At 33.0% G+C, this 23335-nt stretch overlaps 6 protein-coding genes and 1 non-coding gene across 9 annotated transcripts; 5 read left to right on the top strand and 2 right to left on the bottom strand.

Moving 5' to 3' along the window:
* Positions 1-3839: 3839 nt before the first annotated feature.
* LOC112732999 (uncharacterized) lies at positions 3840-6263 on the top strand. The gene is made up of 2 exons (XM_025781843.2): positions 3840-4474; positions 5553-6263. The coding sequence occupies exons 1-2, from the start codon at positions 4137-4139 to the stop codon at positions 5953-5955; spliced, it is 741 nt and encodes a 246-aa protein (XP_025637628.1). The 5' UTR covers positions 3840-4136; the 3' UTR covers positions 5956-6263.
* Positions 6264-6412: 149 nt separating this feature from the next.
* On the top strand, positions 6413-7942 carry LOC112733005 (CASP-like protein 2D1). The gene is made up of 3 exons (XM_025781852.3): positions 6413-6776; positions 7104-7215; positions 7574-7942. The coding sequence occupies exons 1-3, from the start codon at positions 6640-6642 to the stop codon at positions 7835-7837; spliced, it is 513 nt and encodes a 170-aa protein (XP_025637637.1). The 5' UTR covers positions 6413-6639; the 3' UTR covers positions 7838-7942.
* Positions 7943-8880: 938 nt separating this feature from the next.
* On the top strand, positions 8881-13005 carry LOC112732993 (sufE-like protein 1, chloroplastic/mitochondrial). Of its 3 annotated transcripts, XR_011870324.1 has the most exons (3): positions 8925-10079; positions 10948-12356; positions 12504-13005. XR_011870324.1 is itself a non-coding variant. In XM_025781836.3 (2 exons), the coding sequence occupies exon 1, from the start codon at positions 8925-8927 to the stop codon at positions 10074-10076; it is 1152 nt and encodes a 383-aa protein (XP_025637621.1). In that variant the 5' UTR covers positions 8881-8924; the 3' UTR covers positions 10077-10079; positions 10948-13005. The 3 variants fall into 3 exon arrangements, 2 of the variants coding, with proteins under 2 accessions (XP_025637621.1, XP_072069426.1); XM_025781836.3 differs by having other exon boundaries at positions 8881-10079; positions 10948-13005; XM_072213325.1 differs by lacking the exon at positions 10948-12356 and having other exon boundaries at positions 8881-10079; positions 12504-12868.
* LOC112732985 (probable methyltransferase At1g29790) lies at positions 8896-12449 on the bottom strand. Its single transcript, XM_025781827.3, has one exon. It carries the CDS (start codon positions 12447-12449, stop codon positions 11001-11003), a length of 1449 nt encoding a protein of 482 aa, XP_025637612.1. The 3' UTR covers positions 8896-11000.
* A 1544-nt stretch (positions 13006-14549) lies between the features above and the next one.
* LOC112732977 (pentatricopeptide repeat-containing protein At5g56310) lies at positions 14550-18775 on the top strand. Its single transcript, XM_025781821.3, has 4 exons — positions 14550-14796; positions 15531-15578; positions 16788-16916; positions 17100-18775. The coding sequence occupies exon 4, from the start codon at positions 17185-17187 to the stop codon at positions 18592-18594; it is 1410 nt and encodes a 469-aa protein (XP_025637606.1). The 5' UTR covers positions 14550-14796; positions 15531-15578; positions 16788-16916; positions 17100-17184; the 3' UTR covers positions 18595-18775.
* A 294-nt stretch (positions 18776-19069) lies between these two features.
* LOC112732965 (uncharacterized) lies at positions 19070-22427 on the top strand. The gene is made up of 2 exons (XM_025781805.2): positions 19070-19342; positions 19838-22427. Exon 2 carries the CDS (start codon positions 19973-19975, stop codon positions 22268-22270), a length of 2298 nt encoding a protein of 765 aa, XP_025637590.1. The 5' UTR covers positions 19070-19342; positions 19838-19972; the 3' UTR covers positions 22271-22427.
* Positions 22428-22939: 512 nt separating this feature from the next.
* Positions 22940-23094, bottom strand: LOC112765277 (small nucleolar RNA snoR145). The gene has a single exon (XR_003183604.1). It is a non-coding gene; the product is annotated as a small nucleolar RNA snoR145 (small nucleolar RNA).
* Between the last annotated feature and the right edge of the window lie 241 nt (positions 23095-23335).

The raw sequence follows: 23335 nt of genomic DNA, 5'->3' as shown, positions 1-23335 counted from the left end.
ATCAAATAGGCATTAAATTAGAATTTATGGACAAATTTAAGTTGAAATATATATATCAACTTTTCGGTTACAAGCTTCTTCTTTATAAATAAGTTGTAGAGTCAAGAATATGACTAACTTAAATGATGATGACAAATATTGATTTATTGGGTTAAACACCCAATCAGTTTTTATTGTCTTTGTTAATATTGCAAGCCAAAATTAAAGTAGCAGCAACCTAAAGAGATAGAGTAAAGAAACAAAGATTTTTGATGGGCTCTCTAACTCTTAAAGCCCAAAGAAATGAAGTAAAGGAATCAATTGGGTTGAATGGAAAGACAAGCCCAAGTTAATCCATCCAAGTTGAAGCCAACCAAAGTTAATATTCACAAGGTTCTCTTCGGTCATACTCATGAAGAAAGAGAGAAAGCTCCTTTCTGGTTTATTCACCAGAAAAGAAAAAAAGAGAAAGATAAATCACAAAAAACAAATGTCTAATCGCCCTCATCAAAGCAAGCTAAACTAAGTCAGAGGATAAAAGGTGATTTATTTTCATTTGTATGCAATTTATTTTCTTCACTCCTTCTTCAAATTTCTGCAACGCCAATTTGGGATAAATGGAGAAAGTGATTTCTGATAATCACTGCTGTGAATCAAAGGCTTAAAATGTTTCTTGGTGACAAAGCACTATCTCAAGGGTTTGAATTTGGGTTTACCACTGAAAAAAAAAAATTTTCCTACTCTGAGATCTTCAGTCAAGCAAAAGGACCAGATTTAAAATCCCTAATTTGAGGGTTAATTGAAGAAAGTGAGATGACCAATTTAGGAAGCACACAGTTCAAAGAGTTGATTTAGAAGAAATCTAGAAGGGTGACTCTGCAAGAGATACAAAAAGAAAAAAAATTATTTATGAGTCAAGAAAAGGAGATAAAACTCGAATAGAGAGCTGAATGTGAAATTTTACTACTGAGTTTGAAATTTTGGAAGCATTGCACCTACATTAAAGGGAGCACTCTACCAAGATGAAGAATAAAGTCTTGAGTTATGTTGTTGGGTTCAGTTCATAGTGTTTAAGCTGTTATGCATCAATTTCCTTCATGGTTTACAGTTTCGTATTTTAATTTCAATGTATATATTTCTGTATTGTCTTTGAGAGGTAAAAGGCTGAGAGAATGACATTGAGAAAAAGTTTAAGAGTGAAAAGGTTGAGTGAAACACTTGAGAAAAAAACCAAGAGTAGATTCTGATTTACTTTGGTTGTAATTTTATGTCTTGTGTTAAAGTACCTAAGGTATCCCTTGCTAATTGGGTAAACACTTAATGTAAAAAGTTAGATATTAGTATAACCAAGTCAAGTTTAGGAAGAAACTTGTGTGTCCAAATAGGATTGTGTGAATCTTAGGAAATTGCTGTATGTAATACTTTGACTATAGTAAAAATTCCACCACTATTGTGGTGGAGAGTGGATGTAGGTTGCATTGCACAATGCAACTGAATCAGGATACATGATTGCATCAACTTCTTCCTTTCTTTCTCTATTCTGTTTTCTGATATTTATAAGATAAAAAGAAATTATCTTTTAAATTTTTTGCTGCACAATTCAAACAGAAATCAAGTTTAAGTTGAGTAACAAAAGACTTGTTTATTAAAGTAAAAGAAGGCATAGACTTGTTTATTTAAGCTTTTTGTAACCTTCATAAGGGCATTATAAATAAATTTTTTTATAAATTATTGTTAAAATTTTAAAGATATGGTTTTTACCCGATTTGGACTCGATATAGTTGTGGCTCGAAAATGTTTAGGTTTTATTGGTTTTAGGGCCGGATTATGGTCTAAAAAATAGACCAGGTATATATTTAAGGTCGGATCTGGATCAGGACAAATCCGGTTTTACCCCGAACCATGAACACCCCTAACTGATACTATAACAAAAAGACTATTTTCATATGCAATTGTATGGTTGTGTTTATTTATAAAAATGGGATACTGGGATAGAGACACCAAAATATAAAATTATATTTGATAGATGAAATATGTAGATATTGAATCTAAAAACACTGAATTAATGTATTTTATGTTCAGCTTGATAAAAAAAAAAACACAGATACACTAATAAAAACTAATTTTTTTATTATTATTATTAATTTTTTATAATTATATTTTTTTTATTATTATATATATTTTAAAATTTTTTAAATAAAAAATTAAAATAAATTAAATTTTTATAATTTATTTTAATTTATTATTAAATAAAATACAAAACATAAAAATTAATATATTATTTTTTATATTTTATTTTTAGTGTCTTATTTTTAGAATATATACGTAACTATATGATCTTCAAATCACAAAATAAGGTATAGATTCAAGTAATCTCTTACTCAAGACATTTGCAAAATCCTAATACTCAACCTTAATTAGTAATGGAACTTGAAAAAGTGGATTATAATTATTATTGTGATTATACCATTATCATGATCGTCATTTCTTTTTTTTTTTTACGGATTAAGTAAAACAATAATTTGAACTGTATTTATTTTTAATGGAGAGACTATTACTATACAAAAACTGTTTTAAATTATTATTTATCTCTCTTTTTAGCCCTTCTTATGTTTATTTCTTCTTGATAAAATAAAATCACTTACCACCATATTTATAGGGACCTATGTGGAATTGTCGACACTACAACCTTGGTCTAACTATTACGTGTGTGTTTCTATTACAGTTTGTAAATGAAAGTTTGCATAAAATTGATTTTGTAAATTTGATTTTGATTAAAAGTAAGTTTGTGTTATAGTGATTTATATTTAGTAATTTTTTATCAAAATGGATTATAGTAAAATAAATGTTGTTTGACTTATACCATTTAAAATCATTTTTAGATAAAAAATTACTAAAATAGACACCAACTTAACATTTTTTTATATTATCCTATTATTTTAATTTAAATATTTAAATATATCTTATTAGTTAATTTTATAATAAAATTAATATTTACTTACTAAAATAAAAATAACATATAAAAGGAGATAAAATATATTTTTAAATAAAAATAAAAAATATAATATATAAAAGAATATTTAATCAAATATGTTACATTTTCTAAGTATTAAATGTTACTTTAGTATTTTTTATATCGTACTCTTATTCTAATACTCTCAATAATCTTATTCTTAATATTAATTTGGAATTCAACGTTTATGATTTTATTATTATCTATGATTAATTTTTTATTTAATTTATTTTTTTTAATAGAATCATAATCTATATATATTATAAAAAGTTACACTAAAACATAGTATATGAGAATTACAATTATAAAAGAGAATACTAAAAATAATAAAAAAAATATTTACTTTATAGTGATTGAAACAAATCTAAAAGTTCTTAGTAATCTTTTTATATAATATATTTTTAGTATTTTTGGTATTCGTTTTTTTAGTATGTTATAATTTTTTACTATTATTATTATTTACAGTTAATTTTTTGTTTAATTTACTTTACCTAATAGAATTAATAAATTATATTATAAAAAGATAATAACAAATATAATACACAAAAATCACAATTATAAAAGTGTATAATGTCAAACAAATAGTTAAAAAAAAATAAATAATAGAAAATAGAACTTATATAAATAGAAATAACAAAAATTTTATAAATAATACAATAACACATATAAAGGATAAAATTGGTAAAAAATAAATGGTTTTGACAGCAAAATTACTTTTACGTTTATGAAAAAAAAATTTGTCAAACCAAAAATTGAAGCTTTTAAAAAATTTAAACGTGTGCATTTTCTCTTCGAAGGAATTTCCAAACACACACCCGTAAGTTAAATTAGACCATCTAATTTAATTGGATTTAATAGTCCTTTTTTTTATCCTCTAGAATTTTGTGCTTTTGGTTTACGAAAAAAATAGATATGGAAAAGACAGAAGGAAAATCCAACCAATCGCATATTTTTCTTACTTAATAATGTCAATAATTCCAATTATCCAAAAAAACCATAACATAACCCTTCTTTTTCATTTCACCCAAAAAAGAAAATTCCCGAGTCACATTTTCCCGGAAAAAGAAAATGAGATTTTCTCGCTAGATTTTCTTCTGATTTCAATTCTTTGTATCTTTATAGGAAGAGAATTCCAAAATTTACGATGGCCGTTCTAATTCAGTACCCGGAAATGTCAATTGCGCCCCAAATTGTCAAAAACCCTAACCCTAATCTGAGCAAGCTCTACAGCTTCAGACCCTACACTAAGAAGGGTACTCTTAAGGCAATTGGGTCGAATCGTGAGATGAAAATCTCTTGCAAAGTGAAGGAATTGGGCGTTTTGAATGTGGGTTTGGATCAGAATGTTAAGAAAAGTTCGAGACTGAGCAAAGAGGACGAAGAGAAGCAGAATTACTATGTGAATTTGGGATACGCAATCCGAACCTTGAGGGAAGAATTCCCTGATTTGTTCTACAAGGAACTCAGCTTTGACATCTACAGGTACTTTTTTTTTGGGAAAATTTTCATCAATCTTTGCATAATATTGTTGGGCATAGTAGGAGAGTGGCAAATTCGGTGCTTTCTATATTTTCATGAGTTTAAATTGGTTGCCTTATTTTTTTTTAATTTGGGTCTATTGTTTTCAATATTGTAACGTAACATTTGAAGAAGGATTTGATTGTTACAGTTATTATCTCAAAATCAAACATACAGGCTTATACACTAAGCTTTCTAAGGTTTAGGTTATATGATACTTGGTACTCTTGTATTTTGTAAAATGTAGGTGTAGGCATGAGTGCATGACCTAATATAAGGGCAGCTCATTGTAATTTGTCCCTCTTTCTTTTCTAAGTGTTTTGCTTGAGTTTTTTTCGTTTAGTTCAAGTGTCAAGTTAGAATAGTTATCTTTGGTATATAGTTGCTTTCAACTAAATTTTCATTGTTTCCTGTTGAGCTAATCTTTTGTGACCTTCTACCAATTTATAATTGTAGTCTTATAGGTTTTGCTAATCTGTTCTTAATTAGTAGCTGCCCAACTTGTGGTTTTAGCTATTAATTTTAAAAAAGAGTATTACATGGATTTATTGATAGTGAACCAAGTGAGGGGATTGGTTTTGGAAAAGCAAGAGGATTATGCTAAATGAATAAACATGTTCTGTCATTGATAGTTTTGAACTGTTGGTAATTATAAGTTGAATAGCAGTTGAAAGTGTAATCTTACTTTACCCCCAAAAAATGTGTAATGATGCATGCCCTTTGTAGCTATGCTTCTTTTTCCTATTGCATATCGTTTTCCTGGTTATCAGAAACTGAAGCAGCACCAAGAATTGTGCTAACTTTATTTTTTAAGCTGAGATAGTTGTTTTGATAATTTACGCAACTATTTTCAGTTTGGTTTCTAACCATTTTCAAGATTCGTGTTCACAAATGTTTAAATCTTCTCTTTCGAACGCAGTTAGTCTTCTGTTATGTGATGTTAGGCTTAGTCATCTTCATGTGTAACTGCTCATATAACTGAGCATCTGCTTTTCTCTGCTATGCTAAAGCGACTAACTTTAAATATCTCTATATTTTACAGGGATGATATTGTATTCAAAGATCCGCTGAATACTTTCATGGGCATTGAGAATTACAAATCAATTTTCTGGGCGCTACGCTTTCATGGCAGGATTTTCTTCAAAGCTCTGTGGATCGACATAAGTACCGTGTGGCAGCCTGTTGAGGACATCATTATGATTCGCTGGACAGTTCATGGGATCCCACGAGTCCCATGGGAGAGTCGAGGTAGGTTTGATGGAACCTCTGTGTACAAACTTGACAAACAAGGCAAGATATACGAGCACCGTGTCGACAACATTGCTTTGAATTCACCTCCCAAGTTTAAAGTTCTTGGTGTGGAAGAACTGATTCGATCTGTTGGGTGTCCCTCAACCCCAAAGCCAACTTACTTTGAAGTATCTTCAACTACTGAGAGAACATGATATTGCTCAAGTTCTTCAGAAAGTTTTGGTGTAAATTGTGCATATTATGGATAAATATATTGAATACATATAGCTGTGAGAAACTTGCCTTACATGGTTTTAGAATCTATTAGCACAAGTATATAATAGTAGCCTATCTATATCACTATATATAGGGTTCTCTTTGCTATTGTGAATAGTTGAGCTTGTAAAGCATTGAATATATGATGTGTAATTCAATGAAATAGTTACATGATTGTCTAAGGATATTAGGATATAAATTAGCTTATAATCCATATGTCAAAGGAATATAAGTCGCTTTTGATAAATGTACATGTATTAAAAGATCATTACTCCAACATATTAGATACTTAATACACCTTGTTTGTCTAAGAATCAAGTAGGCAAAGAAAAGGGAAAAAAAGGACTTTACTTGAGCTGCTACTAGCTAAGTGTGATTGTGTGAACATGGATTTTATAACATCATAAAAAGCCAACAAAACAAACTCACCAACCAAATGTGCAATGATTATGGTCTGAAAGAAAAGTGTATCCCACTATTCTCACCAACTCCACTAACTCTTATCCTTTAATGATACAACTATATTCATATACATGTATATAGTGAGATCTCTCCCCTTTCAATTCATATGAAATATTAGTTCACATATTGAGCATAGTTCATCTAGTGAGAATCACTTTGCAATGCTTAAGCTTTTTGATTCATCTCTGAGGCTCTTTGTGGTTCCTCTGTCTGTGGCAACCATATGGATTACTGTGACTAACAAGGAGGATAATAGCAGCTATGGAATGTTGAAGTATAGCAACCTCTCAGGTCTCAAGTAAGAAAATAAATTCTTTTTTATCTTCTACTACTATTTTGTTTTCCAGAAAAAAAAAAAAGTTTCTCCGACTTAAATGTTTTATATAATTTAAAAATGTTAAAAAGTTAATAATTTAAGTCATGTTAGGAATTCGAATTCTGCCCTTGTAAATAAAACAATTGAGTTGAAAAGGTCATCTCTATAATGAATTTAATTCGAATTAGTCGGCTAGTAGGTTACATATATGAGAAACAAAAAAAAAAGTTGGAAATAATTTTTTTTTATTTTTAAAAAAATTATTCCAATAAAACACATTCAAATGAACTCTTAATTTGTTGTTGACAGGTATATGGTTTTCATCAGTGCCCTTTGTGCTGGTTATGCTCTTGTTGCTGTAGCATGCTCTTGGGTCAAATATGCAGTATCTAAAGCATGGATTTTCTTTATCTCTGATCAGGTTTGATGCTTAAGGCTTATAACTTATTACCATATATATATGCACACATTTCCACTTGCATAACATAAGTTAGACTGTTTAGGTTTTTTTGGTATTAGAAACTTTTTTTATAAATTAAAATTTTTTATTATATATTATTAGATAAAAACACTTAAAATAATCTCTATATTTTTGTTTCGGACGAATTAGTTTTTAATAAGAAAATTAATTAATAAATTAGTCATTGATGTTTTAATATTATACAAATTAGAGGTATATTATGTATAATTTTTTTCTTGGTGCTACTAATTATAGTTTCAACCTTTTAAAATTGGTTCATGAGCTGATTATTCTATATAATTGATTTTCTATTTTACAGATTTTAGCTTATTTAGTTGTCACATCAGTTGCTGCAGTAATGGAGATATATTACCTAGCTTATAATGGAGCTAAAGAAGATTCATGGAGTGAAGCTTGCAGTTCCTATGGCAAGTTCTGCAATAGAGTGAAGTTGGCTTTGATTCTACACTTTTTTACCTTTGGCTGCTTCTTGGTTTTGGCAGTGATTTCAGCTTTTAGAGCATTTAGTTTATTTGATCCTCCTCTTCTGAATTCTCAAGAGGTGGAACAAGTTAGAGGCTAATTGATTAGGATTTCAAATGCTGGTTTTGTTGTGAATTTCTTTCATTTCAAAATATGTCATTTTGGAATTATAATACAATAAACGATTAAGAGCTTAGAATCATAATCTTGATGCAATCACCTTACTAATCCTCCTTAAACTTTTTGGTTTTTGGTCAAATCCTACTTACATTTTTTGTGTATATAAGAAAAAATTTTCCTTCTCTAATTGATAATTCTACTTTTCTAATATTTTTTTTAACGAGAACAAAGATTAATTGGGAAACAATTATACTGTTTATAGATCAAACATCGTATTAAAATATGATTATTATTAAGTAATTGTTCATTTAAAATATTTTTTTAATTAGCAAAAAGTATATTACATTAGTCACCAAAAAAAAAGTATAATACATTAGAAACTCACGTGCAGTTATCTTCATGTATATAAGGCGAGATTTAAGCTGACCACTTGATCAATCTAAGTTGGTTTTCTAATCTCTTTTTTTATTGGGAGATAACATGAGAAATAAAAATAATATTTCTAAAACAAATCGAATTGAAAGTTTCTTTTTTATTGGGTAAACATCTTAATTAAGTTTCTTTTGAAAAAAGAGTTTAAGCAATAAATATTTATATTAAAAGTAGCTTATAAATAAATTATTTTGTATTTTTTTTAGTTTTAAAAGTGCTTATTTTAAAAGAAATATGATAAAAAAAATTTATTATGAGAGAAGTTATTGTTTTAACTTCTCTATAAGTACTTAATTAGTTTCTTAGAAAGTTACAATTTAGTTTTAAAATTTTTACCAAACATTAATATTATTACTTTTCATAAGTCAAAAGTTCAAAAAATTAGCTTTTGAAGCTTCCCAAATGAGTCCTTAAAAAACTACAATTTAATTTTAAAAATTATACCAAATATTAATACTACTATTTTTTATAATAAGTTAAAAATTAAAAAAAAAAACTTTTGAAATTTTCTAAACGGATTCTTAATGGGCTAAATAACGGGCTGGGCAGGCCCAACTCCAAAAACAGAATCCTATAACTGAAAAATGGATGATCCTCTTACTTCCTCTGTTTGGTGGTAGCTGCAACCTACGACCATGTCCGCTAACTCAATTTCCTCTTGCTCCTCTTTCCGATTCCTCACAACTCGAACAATCCCCAAAACCCCATTTCTCAAAACCCCATCTTTCATCCAAATAGCCAGAAAAAACAACGACCACACCTTCTTCTCATTCAGACCCATAACCTTCCAGAAGCTTCCAACAACACCATCATCATCATCATCAACAACACCGTCACCATCAACTACCGAAGAAAATTCCCTTCAACCCATTGAAGAGCTTCCCCCAAAGCTTCAAGAAATTGTGAAGCTCTTCCAATCCGTTGAGGAACCCAAAGCCAAGTACGAGCAGCTACTCTTCTATGGCAAGAACCTCAAACCCCTCGAACAGCAATTCAAAACCAACGACAACAAGGTCCAAGGTTGTGTCTCCCAGGTTTGGGTCCGAGCCTACCTCGACCCTCAACAAAACAACGACGTTGTTGTCTACGAAGCTGACTCTGACTCGCTCCTCACAAAGGGTCTCGCTGCTTTGCTTGTAACCGGGTTTTCGGGTAGACCCGTTAGCGAGATTGTTCGAGTCAAACCCGATTTTGTTCACCTTCTTGGGTTACAGCAGAGTTTGACACCTTCGAGGAATAATGGGTTCTTGAATATGCTCAAGTTGATGCAGAAGAAAGCACTGATGCTCTTTGTTGAAGCTGAAAAGGGTGCTTCTGAATTAGGTTCAAGTTCAAGTTCGAGTTTGGAAGTTAAAGATGGTAGCTTTGTTGAGAATTCAAAGGGTTCTGGGGCTGGTGGAGAATCAGTATCACAAAGTTCAGGTGAAAAAGGTGCTGAATTCACCTCAAGTTCTGAGGTCAAAGGTGGAAGCTTTGTTGAGAATTCAAGTGGTGGTGAATTGAGTGGTAGGGGGAGGAGGATAAAGGAGAAGCTTGAGAAGGAGCTTGATCCTGTTGAGTTGGAAGTTGAAGATGTTTCATATCAGCATGCTGGGCATGCTGGTGTTAGAGGGAGTGGTGATGGAGAAACACATTTCAATCTTAGGGTTGTGTCTAAGGAGTTTGAAGGGAAGAGTTTGGTTAAGAGGCACAGGCTTATCTATAAGCTCTTGGATGATGAGTTGCAGTCTGGGCTTCATGCATTGTCCATTGTAGCAAAGACACCTTCTGAAGTCAATGAAGGATAAGAGGTTAACATATCTTTCTCCTTCTTTTTGTTCTTGTTGTGTTATGCTTAAGGATGCACTTGTTAGAATCCTTGTTTTGGTTTGATACATTGTATGTTGTGTCATTTTACATTGATTGATACACTTAATTAGCTGATGGATTTTTCAGTGGTTTACTGGTGTATGTAAATTATAAAATTCCAATAATAAACACCCGGAGTTTTTGCACCGAGGATTTCATTCTGAGGATATAGCAATTTTCTTGTTTAGAGGCAAGAGTATGTTGTTGCATAGAATACAGGCCCAAACTGGTTCAGTAGTTCATATTGGTGTCTAGTTTACAAACTTAGAATCTGGTTCCATTGTTAATGTTCAGAGAGAAAAGAGTGAAGCACAAGTGAAGACTCTTACTATGTTAGGTTCCAAATTTTAATGCTTACAGGTTGATATTTGCCTCTTTGTTTTTAGACTTGGGTGATTTTATTTTATTTTATTTATTGGGATCATTTCACTTGGAACATTAGTTCAGATTTTAGAACCTGCGCAGATTGACATTTGCTATCGTGTTGTGTTGTGTTGAAGCTTGTTGGATATAACTAACATGGACAAATGAATAAGAGTAGAAGTTAAGAATAGCTAAAATTTCAAGCATGCAGAAAGAGCAAGAGAAATAAGATATAGTGCATACTATTTTGAATCCTTATATGGAAATACCTCAATGATTAGGAATTGAAATATATTCAACATTGACTATTTTGTAATTGACATATATCATATTGAACAGTCATTTCTGTGTTTAGAAAAGTAAAAAAAAAAGGTAAGTTGTTCTCGATTTATTGTAGCATTAGAGCAGACCACTCTACAAATGACTTTTCCATATATACTAATCCAGAATAAGAATGTTGAGAACCACAAAGAAAGAAGGTAAATATGGTGGTGCAAAGATCACCGGAATGGCCTTGGAGGCTTCTCTAACACGGCAGAAAAGAACATCTCCCGATCGTCCTTGTCCAGCTTTGGAACAACCACCCATTTATGCTTCTTATATCGCAGCATTTCGAATGCCTGCAAGTAATCATACAAATCTTCCTTTAAGCAGAAAAAGCTATCAATCCATAGCAAACCCCCTGGCCTCAAAACTCTATCCCAATCATACAATATAAAGTCCAAGAGCACAAAATCAATCCAACCATCTAGAAACCTTGTTGTGTGGATCAAATCTATGGTGTTGTCGAAAAATGGAAGCCTTTGATTTATAGTCAAGTATAGAGGAACAAGTCCTCTAAGAGCTATCATTTCACTGAAGGGTGCCCCAAAGTTGATAGTTGCTGAAACTATAGTCACATTGAATTCCCTCATCCTAGCTGCAAAAGTACCCGTTCCGACACTGAAATCCAACCCTATTCTGATCTCTCCTGGCTTGATTCCTAGAACATCGGTTATGAGGAAATCAGATGTCTGATTTGAATCACCATCCAATCTTACCCATCTCGGCATCTCATGATGGGTGAGATTGAAGCAGTCTGAACACTTGAAGAATCCTTTACTGGTGGTGGTTGTGTTTGCGAGACATTTAAAGTTCTTGCATCTGTATTGACTCCATCTGACATTTCTATCGTCCGGGAGTTTCCACATGGACTCATTAATGGGGAACGGTTGGCTGTACAGCTTAGGGGCTCTTGAGAAACACCTTCTCCTTGGCAGAGGATCGCAGCCGTGAACCATAAGCCGTTGAGCTAGTTTCCAGTCATCATTGCAGATTTCGCCAACATCATAATCCATGTACTCCTCTAGCTCTTCCTTCATGGCAAAGCAAGCATGTCCTATGCTGGTGAAGGTTGCATTTGCCCCCATGAAATTCTGTTTTCCTAATCTGTTAGGCTTGATCTTGACGTACTTGCGAATCTCCTCTCGCAGAAAGTAATCTGCAGGTTCATCATCGGATCGTTTCTTTTCTTTAAACAGAGGATGAACATCGAAATTACTGGTTCGCTGATTTTTCCCTTCATCGTGAGAAGCCACTGCCGACTCAAGTAGTCCTAGTACATCAGCAAGAAAGGCTCCTTGTTTGAATACAGATGCTGAAGTAGTTGGATCCAGCTCTGTTGTTCTCAGATTTTCGAGCTCCTCTTGAATTTTCTGAATTACGGTTCGCACAGTTTCAATCACTTCATTTTGGTTCCCGGAGTTGAAGCTGGAGTAGAAAGATTCATTGCCAAGAAATGACTTCAAGGAGAAGAACTTGGACATGGCAGCACCAGAAAGGAGAAGAGCAACAGCCCCCGCGACAAAGATTAGAAAGTAAACCCGTCTCCATGTTTTCAACTTTGTTGTGTTAACAATCTGCTTTGTCATTGCAGGATCTTCAGGACTTAGAATCCTTAAAGATTTCATGTATCCTTAAATGTGAAAGTAATGACATATGTTTCAAATTATGAAATGATTCAGCATTTGCACTTCAAAGAGGATATACTCATGAAGCCATAGCAGCAAGACTGAAATTGAGGAAAGAACAAGAAAATGGATCATGGCATAGATTAAGATACTATCAGTGAAGTTATAGTGTTATAGCATCAATTTGGTAAACCAGAATCAGAAGCATGGAGTAGAGGGGTGTTGAATTTGGATTCAATATTCCTAAGAGTGCTAATAAAGGGTACTTATCTAGCTGATATTGCAAGCATTCCAAGGATTGCTTGACAAATACTTTGTTTCAATAAGCAAAAAAGGTGAATTGTCAAAGCATGAAACTATATCCTCTATTATTATTTTGGACAATACAAGCAAACAATATGAGTTAAGTATTTCACGGATCTAGAGAATTTCTGGTAGCAAGAAACTAGAAAATAATGCAGCTGAGGGTGGAAACAACTAGTGCCACAAGGCTTTGCATCAAGGCATATGCACATGTTCAAAATTTCAACTTTCTTATATATTATAAATTAATCAATCCCATTGTGCCTATACTTTTTATAGTAGATAACATTTTGACTGAGTTAATACTCAATTTGACCCTTGAAATATGAGATCGGAATTAAATTAATCTCTAAAATTACAATTGATTCAATTTGTTCTTCAAAATTTTTTGAGTTGATTTTCGTACATGGTGTGTTGATTTTGCACCCATGTGGCTAAGTCTCCAACATTCTTGTGAAGACGATAATAACAAGTTCAATTTAAAAATTTTGCGGTTCTAAAAGTAACAATTAAATTTTTGGAGTTCTAATAAATCTTGAGTATTAACTTGCATCTTGACATCAATATTTTCTTAACAACTAACATATTCTTTTTGTTTTGTTCATTAAAAATAATTTAAATATATAATTAATTAATAACAAATATATTTTTATATCAGTATAAGTATTTTTGGTGCATGAATAGTGTTATTATAAATCAATTAATATATGTCTACTGGTTTAAGAAAGTGCTACAGCCACATGCACAGCTAAATTTGTGAATGCTGACAAAAGTGAAGATGAGGCATGGCTAAAATATATATAATTTCAGCACTTGTGCATGATTGCGTGAAAGAAGTAGAGGTTTATTGAGCTACACTCCATTTGATGGTTGATATTAGAATATTTCATTCAACCCCTTAAATTAAGGATAATAGAACTTGGTACAAACTAAGTGTTATTTAGACCATACTAATATAAATATTTCTTCAAAACATACTCGTGAAGGTGAATGCGAAATAGTTTGGTTTCTAAAAGATATATATGATATTGATTCACTTTATAGACAATTGCATGTTCCAATTATTTAATTTAGTCCATAAAAGTATAAAGTAAAATAAAAACACATAATGCTGCTTTGGATCTTAAAAAAATTTATGCAGTGTATATTTGGTCCTTCATATTGTATCAAATCATTAAAGCGATATCATAAGTTGTCCTCTTATTTTTATGAGAAGTTAATCTATTTCTATTATCTTATTCTAATTTTGCAATAAAAAATTGTCAGGGGATATCTCCTAATTATATTTAAATCAAAAATATTTTCTGCTTTTCTTTTTCCTCATTGTAAATTATAGGCTTTATAATATTATCCTTAGTTCAATTTTATCCTTTTTTATCTCCTTCTGCTCTAGTGTGTTTAATCTCTCACAGAACTTATTTGAAATGCTAAAATTTAGAATTCATTCAAGAATTATTTTTTTTTATTTTAGAATAACTAATTCTTTTAAAAATTTTAATTCCTATTTTTGTCTGAGTCTAATTTCTAAATTCACTCACACACTCTTCAAACTTAAATTCTATTTTATTAATATATTATAATCATTCTAATAATTAAATTTTGAATGAATACCTAACCGGTCTTTAACAATTATTTCAAAAGGAACCATAAAAATAAAAATTAGAAGCCGAAAAAATATTTTTATTAAAAGTTTCGTTATCTTTCGAAATAATTGTGACGAGCCCGTTTTAAAATTTTTTTTATTTTAAATAAAAATAAATTCTTCTCTTAAAAAAAATAAAATTCTTCTCTGATGTTAAATATCTCACTCGCTAATCGCTATTTCAGAACTCTTCTCCAAGCAATCCTCACCATCGTTCTCCACTTCCATCATCATAGAAATCTCACTCACTATTTCAGGACTCTGTTTCTCTCCAAGTTATCCTCACCATCGTTCTCCACTTCCATCGTCACAGAAATTCCCTACTCTACCACCAATGGAGTCGCTTCACCCGCTGCACTTTGCCTTGACGACCGCCTTACCACTGTGTTCCTTTAGTTCTATGTGAGTAATTATATGTTCCACTCTACTTTTAGTTTGATCCTAATATGATTAGAGAGTGGATTTGTTCATAATTGTGTTCTTCTATGCAAGTTAGAGATTGATGACTTGCTTTTCTTTCTTTCTCTACATATTATGTATTTGATGAGTTCCTTTATATTATAAATTTCTTCTATTTTCTTTAGCATTACTTCCTTGCACATTATATGTTTAATGAATTGCATTACATTATGAATTATTATGTTTTACTTTAGTGTTTGATATCGGAGCTTATTGGTTTAACTGTTCAACTTATTGCAGTGATTGGTGAATTGCTTTACTTTTTTTTTCCCCTTGCACATTACATGTTTGATGAATTGCTAAGCCTAAACTTAGTTCTTCTTCATTGGATATAACTACTCTATTTTCTTTAGCATTACTACTTCCTTGCACACTACATGTTTGATGAATTGCTTTCAACTTAAGTGATTGGTGGATTGCTTTACTGCACATTACATGTTTGATGAATTGCTTTATATTATGAATTATTATGTTTTCCTTTAGTGTTTGATATTGGAGCTTATTGATTCAACTGTTCAACTTATTGCAGTGATTGGTGAATTGCTTTACTTTCTTTTCCTTGCACATTACATGTTTGATGAATTGCTAAGCCTAAACTTAATTCTTCTTCATTGGATATAACTACTTACAGACAAATTAACCAGTTATAGTTAATCCGATCTCTTATATATGATCAGTTTCAGGCACATGAGAACCGAGATACAATGAAAAAGTGAAGAGACATTGTAAGTTCCCACTCCTTCTTGGAAACTGATAATAAATTCTATTTGATCTTCTTTAATCAATAGTGACTATTTATATCTCCTTTGTGTTATGAATTATTATGTTTTTCTTTAGTATTTGGTATTAGGGCTTATTAATTTATCTTATTTTAATTCTTTTGCAGTTATTATTAGAAGAAAAAAAAAATTCTACTAAATATGAGTGCAAAAAGACTAGATTAAGAAGAAAATAAATGTTACTACTAAAAAGAGGACAACAAAAAAGAACTAATGACTCTCAAATTGATGAAAGGAATATGAAAAACTTAGGAAAAAGAAAAGTGTTAGCTGATATGAGTAATAGAGTCAAAAAAGAAAAAGGTTTTTATTGGTATTGGTGAGAACTTAAGAAAAAACTGCAAGGATAGAGAGTTTGTTGCAAGTACTTCATACCTACCAGCACCTATGTTGACTGATGAGCTTGAAAGACTAGATTTTACACAAACATCTTTTAATCCAAATGCATTTCAATGTGGAGTCTCTGCTGGTCAAGTTTATTCAAATACAAAGAATTTAGGGCACATCCAAGTTGTCATTTATCTTCTGGACGACATGTGATCAATGGGATTAAGTTATTTTCTCAAGATTCTCAATTTGATATTTTAGAAGATGGATTAATTTCTATTAGAGTTGATTATGATTTTAACTATAATGACATTTCTCGTGAGTTTGCTATGATAAATCGTAAATTTTTTATGCTATTAGCACTGTTAACCATTCTTTGAGTTAGTTTAGTGTTTAAGTTTTCTATTTTATATGTAAACAGCTTCTCAAAAATTTTATTGAGTGTTAGTTTATATGAAAGTAACACCGATTTTCAAGAAGGTACTATTATGCTATGTTTTTATTATATTGTTCCACATATATTTATATATCCATTCCTTTTGTATTTATTTAATCAATTGCTTTTACATATGTTTTATTTTAAAGTTAATTTTTGTGATGTTCAAACTTGATATTGAATTATTGATAATTCGATATAGTATTTGTTTAAAATTGTTCTGATTGAGTAATTAGTTAGAATTTATGTAGCTGAATTTGCTATTGAATTTGCAAGTAAAATCAGTATTTTCTTAGGCAGATTATGCTGATTGAATAAACCTAAAGGCATTGAAATCAGTTAGTGATAGCTCAATATTGTTTTTTTTTTTTTGTTTATTTGCTATCCCACAGGCCACAGTCCAGCAAGTTAAGGAATAATCTGCCGTGGATCTGGCTTCTTTCTCAGGTTTGCTGTTGTCCAATGAAAAGTTGTATACACAAGACATGATTCAATCCGCTGATACTTGCTTAAGCGAACAAGTAAGAAAACTCCTCAACCAATCTAAGTTGGTTTTTCAAATAGTTGGTTAGTGATACCTGATACTATAACAATTTTTGGTTAAGATATAATAAGGGGCAATATTAACAATATCACTAACTAACTATATATGTAATCACAAACTGTAAATTTACTGAGATTGTGGTATTCATTATGATTCATAGGTTGGGAGTTATCTGATGGGATACATTCACTATATGCAAATAGCCACCCACTTATGGTTGAGAATACTTAAAGAAACTAAAGAGAATGACAAGCACCATGTCTAAGGTGAATGCTTTTGCTGACAGAATAGTGAGTCTGCTGAAGCATTGCCATAGTGTTGTTCAGGTTCAGCAGATTCAAGCACAACTCATTGTACACAACCTCCATTCCCACACCACCATTGCTCAGCACTTCATCTCTGCATCCCAAAACCATGGCCTCCTCAACTCTGCAACTCTTCTCTTTACCCTCTTCCTTCCAAAACCTCATGTCTTCATCTGCAACTCTCTCATCAGAGCCTTCTCCCACTCCAACATCCCTCACACCCCTCTATCCATTTACGCCCACATGCACAACAACTCCATTGTCCCCAACAACTTCACCTTCCCTTTCCTCTTTAAGTCATTGTCCGACTCGTGCGACCTCATTGGTGCCCAGTGCGTGTACACTCACGTCGTCAAATTGGGGCATTTGAATGATGTTTATGTGCAGAATTCGGTTCTTGATTTGTATGCGTCATGTGGGGATATGTGGTTGTGTCAGAAACTGTTTGATGAAATGCTCCACAGAGATGTTGTATCGTGGACTGTGATGATTATGGGGTACCGGAAAGCTGGCAAGTATGACAATGCCTTGCTTGTGTTTGAACAAATGCAGTATGCTGGTGTGGAGCCTAATAGGGTCACCATGGTGAATGCCTTGGCTGCTTCTGCTAATTTTGGTGCTATTGAGATGGGGACTTGGATACATGATATTGTGAGGAGGAACAAGTGGGAATTGGATGTTGTATTGGGGACAGCATTGATCGAGATGTATGCCAAATGCGGCAGAGTTGAAGAGGGGATGAGTGTTTTCAGTAGCATGAAGGAGAAGAATTTATATACTTGGAATGCAGTTATCAAGGGACTTGCTTTAGCTAAGAGTGGAGAGGAGGCAATTTGGTGGTTTGATAGAATGCAGAAAGATGGGTTTAGACCTGATGATTTGACTTTGGTTGCTGTTCTTTCTGCTTGCAGCCACTCAGGATTGGTAGAGACTGGTAGACAGATCTTCAGGTTCTTGGTTAATGGCAAGTATGGATTTCAGCCTAATGTCAAACACTATTCTTGCATGGTTGACCTTTTAGCTCGTTCTGGCCGGTTGCAGGAGGCTTTTGAGTTCATAAGGTATATGCCGTTTGAACCGACGAAAGCTATGTGGGGTTCCTTGTTGGCTAGTTCAAAATCTCAGGGTAACTTGGAGTTGAGTGAATTGGCAGCCAGAAAGCTAGTTGAATTGGAGCCAGATAACACTGCATATTATGTTCATCTGTCTAATCTGTATGCAGAGATGGGAAGATGGAGTGATGTTGAGAAAGTAAGGGGAATGATGAAAGATAGACAATTGACGAAAGATTTGGGATGTAGTTCTGTGGAGGTTGAATGCCAAGAACATGTTGGGGAACTTATGGCATAAATCTCTCAATTTTTTTATGCAACTCAAGATAGAAAACTTTTTAATCCTTTCCAGATTTGGTGTTTGATCATTTGTGAGTTAGTTTGCATGGTATTGTTAATTCGAAGATATAAATAGTGTAATCAAAGCATAAATAGCCATAAGTTGTTTTATAATTGAAGTTTTCTTTGTTGTTGAGTTATATTTATTTATCTACACCTCTTTTTAAGTATAAGTCACCAAGTAAGATTTAAGAGAACTTTTATGAGAAGTTCAATTAAATTTTAATAAGAGTTAAATTATATATAATAAAATAATATAAAATAGAATTTTTGAAAATGGAAAATTATTTAAAAAAAATATTTTTTTAAACAAAATAAATTGGACAATTATTTATTCAGAATATTATGAATAAAATATTAGATTAAGAATTATATACATAATTAGATAATAACACATTATGTATTAATAATCATACTAAATGATTTTTTTTTGTGTCTAAAGACTAAGAAAAGATAAAAGAAAAAAAATAATAAAAGAAGAAGAATAAGAGGAAAAGAGACGCGGTGATATCTGCAACAACTGCCTAAGAGAGCTAGAAGGTTGGAGGCAGACTACGTTATCCGCCTGAAGCACCCTTTTTCTCCTCGCCGTTCGCTGCCTCTGCCTCGCCTCCGCCGCCGTACCATATCCGCTCTGCTCTTTCCTTCGTAGCTGTGCCTCTGCTCTCCTCTCTTTCTCTCTCCACTGTCGCCGCCGTTCTAGCCAGGTAGGTACAAAACATTGTTTTGAATCTCTAATCTCTAAAAAATCTATTATATCTATTAAAAGTTAATTGTTAGTTTAATCTATTTGCTAGTTAATTTTTCTGAAGTTCAAAGTTGATATTGAATTGTTGATAATTCGATATAGTATTTGTTTAAAATTACGCTGATTTTGAGTAATTAATTAGAATTTGTAAGTAAAATGGGTATTTTCCTAGGCAGGTTGCAGATTGAATAAAGGCAAAGGCATTTAAATCAGTTAGTGATACCTCAAATAGTTAGTGATATCAGAAACTGCAAATTACAGTTATTGGTTTAGATATTATAAGGGACAATGTTAATAATATCACTAACTAACAATATATGTATTCATTGACTGTAAATTTACTGAGATAGTGATATTCTTTAAATATGTGATGTATGATGTGATTTATAGGTTGGGAGTTGTCTAATGGTTTAGAATACTTAAAGAAAGTAATGCAAGTTTTCATGAAATGCAGGATCCAAACAACTTCAAAGTAGAACATGCATTGTAAATCACAACCAGTGCAATGCAATCCTGCATTACATTGAAGACTCTGAACAAACATTGCTGCACCGCAACCTCCTGTGAGCTGCTGTAGCTTCCATTGCCAATGACTCTCTCATCTCTTCACTTCCACCACCACCCTCTCCTCCCCCACACACTAACAACAAAACTTCACCCAAAACTCTTCACTCCCCCTTCTTCTTTTTCTTCCATTCAAACGTTCAAAGTTTCTGTAGTTTCATCTTCAGCTTCCGCAATAACACACCAACACCATGAACACCCGCTCCCACCAAATTTCTCACCCACCGAACTCCTTGATCTCTTGCGCTGTCAAAACGATGAGTTGTCTGCAATTCGCATCTTCCAATGGGCGGCAAAACAGCCCAATTTCTCACCCAACCTCACCGTCTACAATGAAATCCTTCGTCATCTTGGCAATGTTGGTTACTTAGATTCAATGTTAAATGTACTTGGTGAAATGAAGTCTACAAATTGCACTGTCGATTCAAGTACTTTTATAATCTTCATTGAGAGTTATGCTAATTTTAACTCACATGAAAGGATTATCGAACTCATCCAATTGATGGAAAATGAGTTTGGGTTGAAGCCTGATACACATTTTTATAACATTGCTTTGAATGTTCTTGTTGAAGGCGGAAAGCTTAGGCCAGTGGAAAATTTGCATTCGAAGATGATTAACAATGGAGTTAGACCTGATGTTTCAACTTTCAATATCTTAATTAAGGCTCTGTGCAAGGCGCATCAGTTGAGGCCTGCGATTTTGATGCTTGAGGATATGGGGAGTTATGATCTGGTGCCGGATGAGATGACATACACAACACTGATGCAGGGTTTCATTGAGGAAGGAGACATGAGGGGTGCCTTGAGGATCAAGGAACAGATGGTTGAGTCTAGGTGCCTGATGACGAATGTGTCGGTGAATGTTCTCGTGAATGGTTTTTGCAAAGATGGGAGAGTTGAGGAGGCATTGAGGTTTATTGACGGGGTTTCTGACGAAGGTTTTTCCCCAAATCAAGTTACACTAAATGCATTGGTAAATGGATTGTGCAAGATTGGGCATATCAAGGAAGCTTTGGAGATGATGGATTTCATGCTCGAGAGAGCGTTCGACTTGGATGTGCACACGTACAACTCATTGATTTTTGGGTTGTGTAGGTCAGACGAGGTTGATGAGGCGGTTGAGATTCTTGAGCAGATGCTTTCAAGGGATTGTTCACCGAACACTGAGACTTACAACATGCTGATTAGCACTCTGTGCAAGGAGAACCATGTTGAAGCAGCCACTAAACTTGTCCATGTGCTTACTTCTAGGGGGATTTTGCCCAATGTTTCCACGTTCAATACTTTGATACAAGGCCTCTGCATGGCCAGTAATCGCGAAATTGCTATGGTGCTGTTCATGGAGATGAAGAAAGGAGGGTGTCGGCCGAATGAATTCACATACAGTATATTGATTGACAGCCTATGCTCCGAGAGGAAACTTAAAGAAGCTTTGTTGCTACTTAAAGAAATGGAGGCAAATCGCTGCACTAGGAATGTGGTAGTGTACAATACTCTGATTGATGGTTTGTGCAAGAACAAAAGGATTAAAGAAGCTGAGGAGATCTTTGACCGGATGGAGCTTGAAGGTGTGTCAAGAAATTCAGTAACCTATAACACACTCATTGACGGCCTGTGCAAAAGTAAGAGAACAGAAGAAGCTGCACAACTTATGGATCAGATGATAACGGAAGGATTAAAGCCGGATAAGTACACTTATAATTCAATGCTTGCACACTATTGCCGAAATGGGGATATAAAGAAATCTGCTGAAATTGTGCAGACCATGAGTTCAAATGGGATTGAACCGGACATTGTAACCTATGGGACCCTTATTCAAGGACTGTGTAAGGCTGGTAGGACAGAGGTTGCAAGTAGGCTTCTCAGATCAGTTCAGATGAAAGGCATGGTCTTGACTCCGCGCACTTATAACCCGGTGCTTCAAGCACTCTTTAAAAGAAAGAGAATAAAAGAAGGTATGAGGCTGTTTAGAGAAATGATGGAGAAAGCTGATCCTCCAGATGCTTTAACGTACAAAATCGTTTTCCGCGGCCTTTGTAATGGTGGTGGTTCCATACAAGAGGCTGTCGACTTCACCGTTGAGATGCTGGAGAAAGGAATATTGCCAGAGTTCCCGTCGTTTTGTTTCTTGGCAGAAGGTCTTTGTTCTTTGTCCAGGGAGGAGACACTCATTGAACTCATCAATATGGTGATGGAGAAAGCAAAGTTATCGCAGGGGGAAGCATCTATGATTAGGGGATTCCTCAAGATCCAAAAATTTAGTGATGCATTGGCCAATCTTGGTGGTATCTTAGAAAGGCAAAACAAGCCCAGAAGATTTTAGTGGTGAAAAAGTTTTGCTGTTTCGTTGTAACTTTACGATGATGTTCCAACGTGTATAACAACCGGAAAGCACCTTATTACACCGGATAAGTTTCTGTTACATAAATTTTGTCAATATATTTTAGCAATTAAGGCTTTGTTCTAGTTGGCCTTATTAAGTTATTACTGAGTACTTTAATTTTAGCCTCTAAGGGAAAAATTGAAAAGGTTTGAAGTTACTGTTAGGCTCTCAGTATTCATAATTTCATATGAATGTCTCTAGGTGGATCTAGGGCCAGAGAAAACTCACTTCTACACATAATGCTACTTATTAGAAAATTCTGCTATATATATTTGGTCCTTCATTTTCTATTAACTCTAATTTATTTGATGCAACCCAACAATGCAGGTAGTTCTTTTTTTCAGGTAATATTTCTATTGATATTTTGATGTCAATTGTCAATAAAAGCGAAACATAATTACTGAATTTATTATGTCACCTTTTTATTTTTATTTATTTTTTATATTAAGTGTCATTAAACTTGATTGTGACTAAAATTGTCTCGCTTCGTTCAGAATCTATGAACTTGGGATTAGATCATCATTAACAGAATCCTTTATAAACAATACATAACCGTTTTCACCTTGAAAAAGTTGAACTCATAATAAATTGAAGTGATTTGCTTTATTTTTGGATGTAGCCGAATTTTCCAGATGCACCAAAAATACGAAGCATTTTGGCAATCCTACGATTCGGCAAATCAATCTGCGAAGGTTACTAATAGTAATAGTTAGAGAGGCCTCATTAACGAAGAGTTACTCGCCCCTCTGCTGGGATCTTCGCATTCCGTTTATTAAATACTAATGCTACTTAAGTAACACTTAAGTAACACTTAAGTAACATGAATGTGTGCGATTATCTAAATTAACCGTTAAACCGAATCCAATGATTAAAACACAATCGATTCGTTAACGAGACATCGAATCAATCAATGTACGAAAGCAAACTTGAAGAATCACGCACTGATTTATGGCGCATCCTCCATAGGACCTTCGATTCACTGATTCCATTTCCAAATCTCGAATT

This window comes from Arachis hypogaea, chromosome 2 (assembly GCF_003086295.3).
Source record: "Arachis hypogaea cultivar Tifrunner chromosome 2, arahy.Tifrunner.gnm2.J5K5, whole genome shotgun sequence".
NCBI lineage: Eukaryota > Viridiplantae > Streptophyta > Magnoliopsida > Fabales > Fabaceae > Arachis > Arachis hypogaea.
The sequence above is the reverse complement of the archived record's forward strand: the minus strand, read 5'-3'. Positions and strand labels throughout refer to the sequence as shown.

Bases quoted from the DNA above. Each gene is read 5' to 3' on its own strand.
- LOC112732999 (XM_025781843.2), top strand. From the start codon at position 4,137: ATGGCCGTTCTAATTCAGTACCCGGAAATGTCAATTGCGCCCCAAATT. The intron at 4,475-5,552 runs GTACTTTTTTTT...TATATTTTACAG, and splicing joins CTCAGCTTTGACATCTACAG to GGATGATATTGTATTCAAAG.
- LOC112733005 (XM_025781852.3), top strand. From the start codon at position 6,640: ATGCTTAAGCTTTTTGATTCATCTCTGAGGCTCTTTGTGGTTCCTCTG. The intron at 6,777-7,103 runs GTAAGAAAATAA...TGTTGTTGACAG, and splicing joins AGCAACCTCTCAGGTCTCAA to GTATATGGTTTTCATCAGTG. The intron at 7,216-7,573 runs GTTTGATGCTTA...TCTATTTTACAG, and splicing joins TTTTCTTTATCTCTGATCAG to ATTTTAGCTTATTTAGTTGT.
- LOC112732993 (XM_025781836.3), top strand. From the start codon at position 8,925: ATGTCCGCTAACTCAATTTCCTCTTGCTCCTCTTTCCGATTCCTCACA.
- LOC112732985 (XM_025781827.3), bottom strand. From the start codon at position 12,449: ATGAAATCTTTAAGGATTCTAAGTCCTGAAGATCCTGCAATGACAAAG.
- LOC112732977 (XM_025781821.3), top strand. From the start codon at position 17,185: ATGACAAGCACCATGTCTAAGGTGAATGCTTTTGCTGACAGAATAGTG.
- LOC112732965 (XM_025781805.2), top strand. From the start codon at position 19,973: ATGACTCTCTCATCTCTTCACTTCCACCACCACCCTCTCCTCCCCCAC.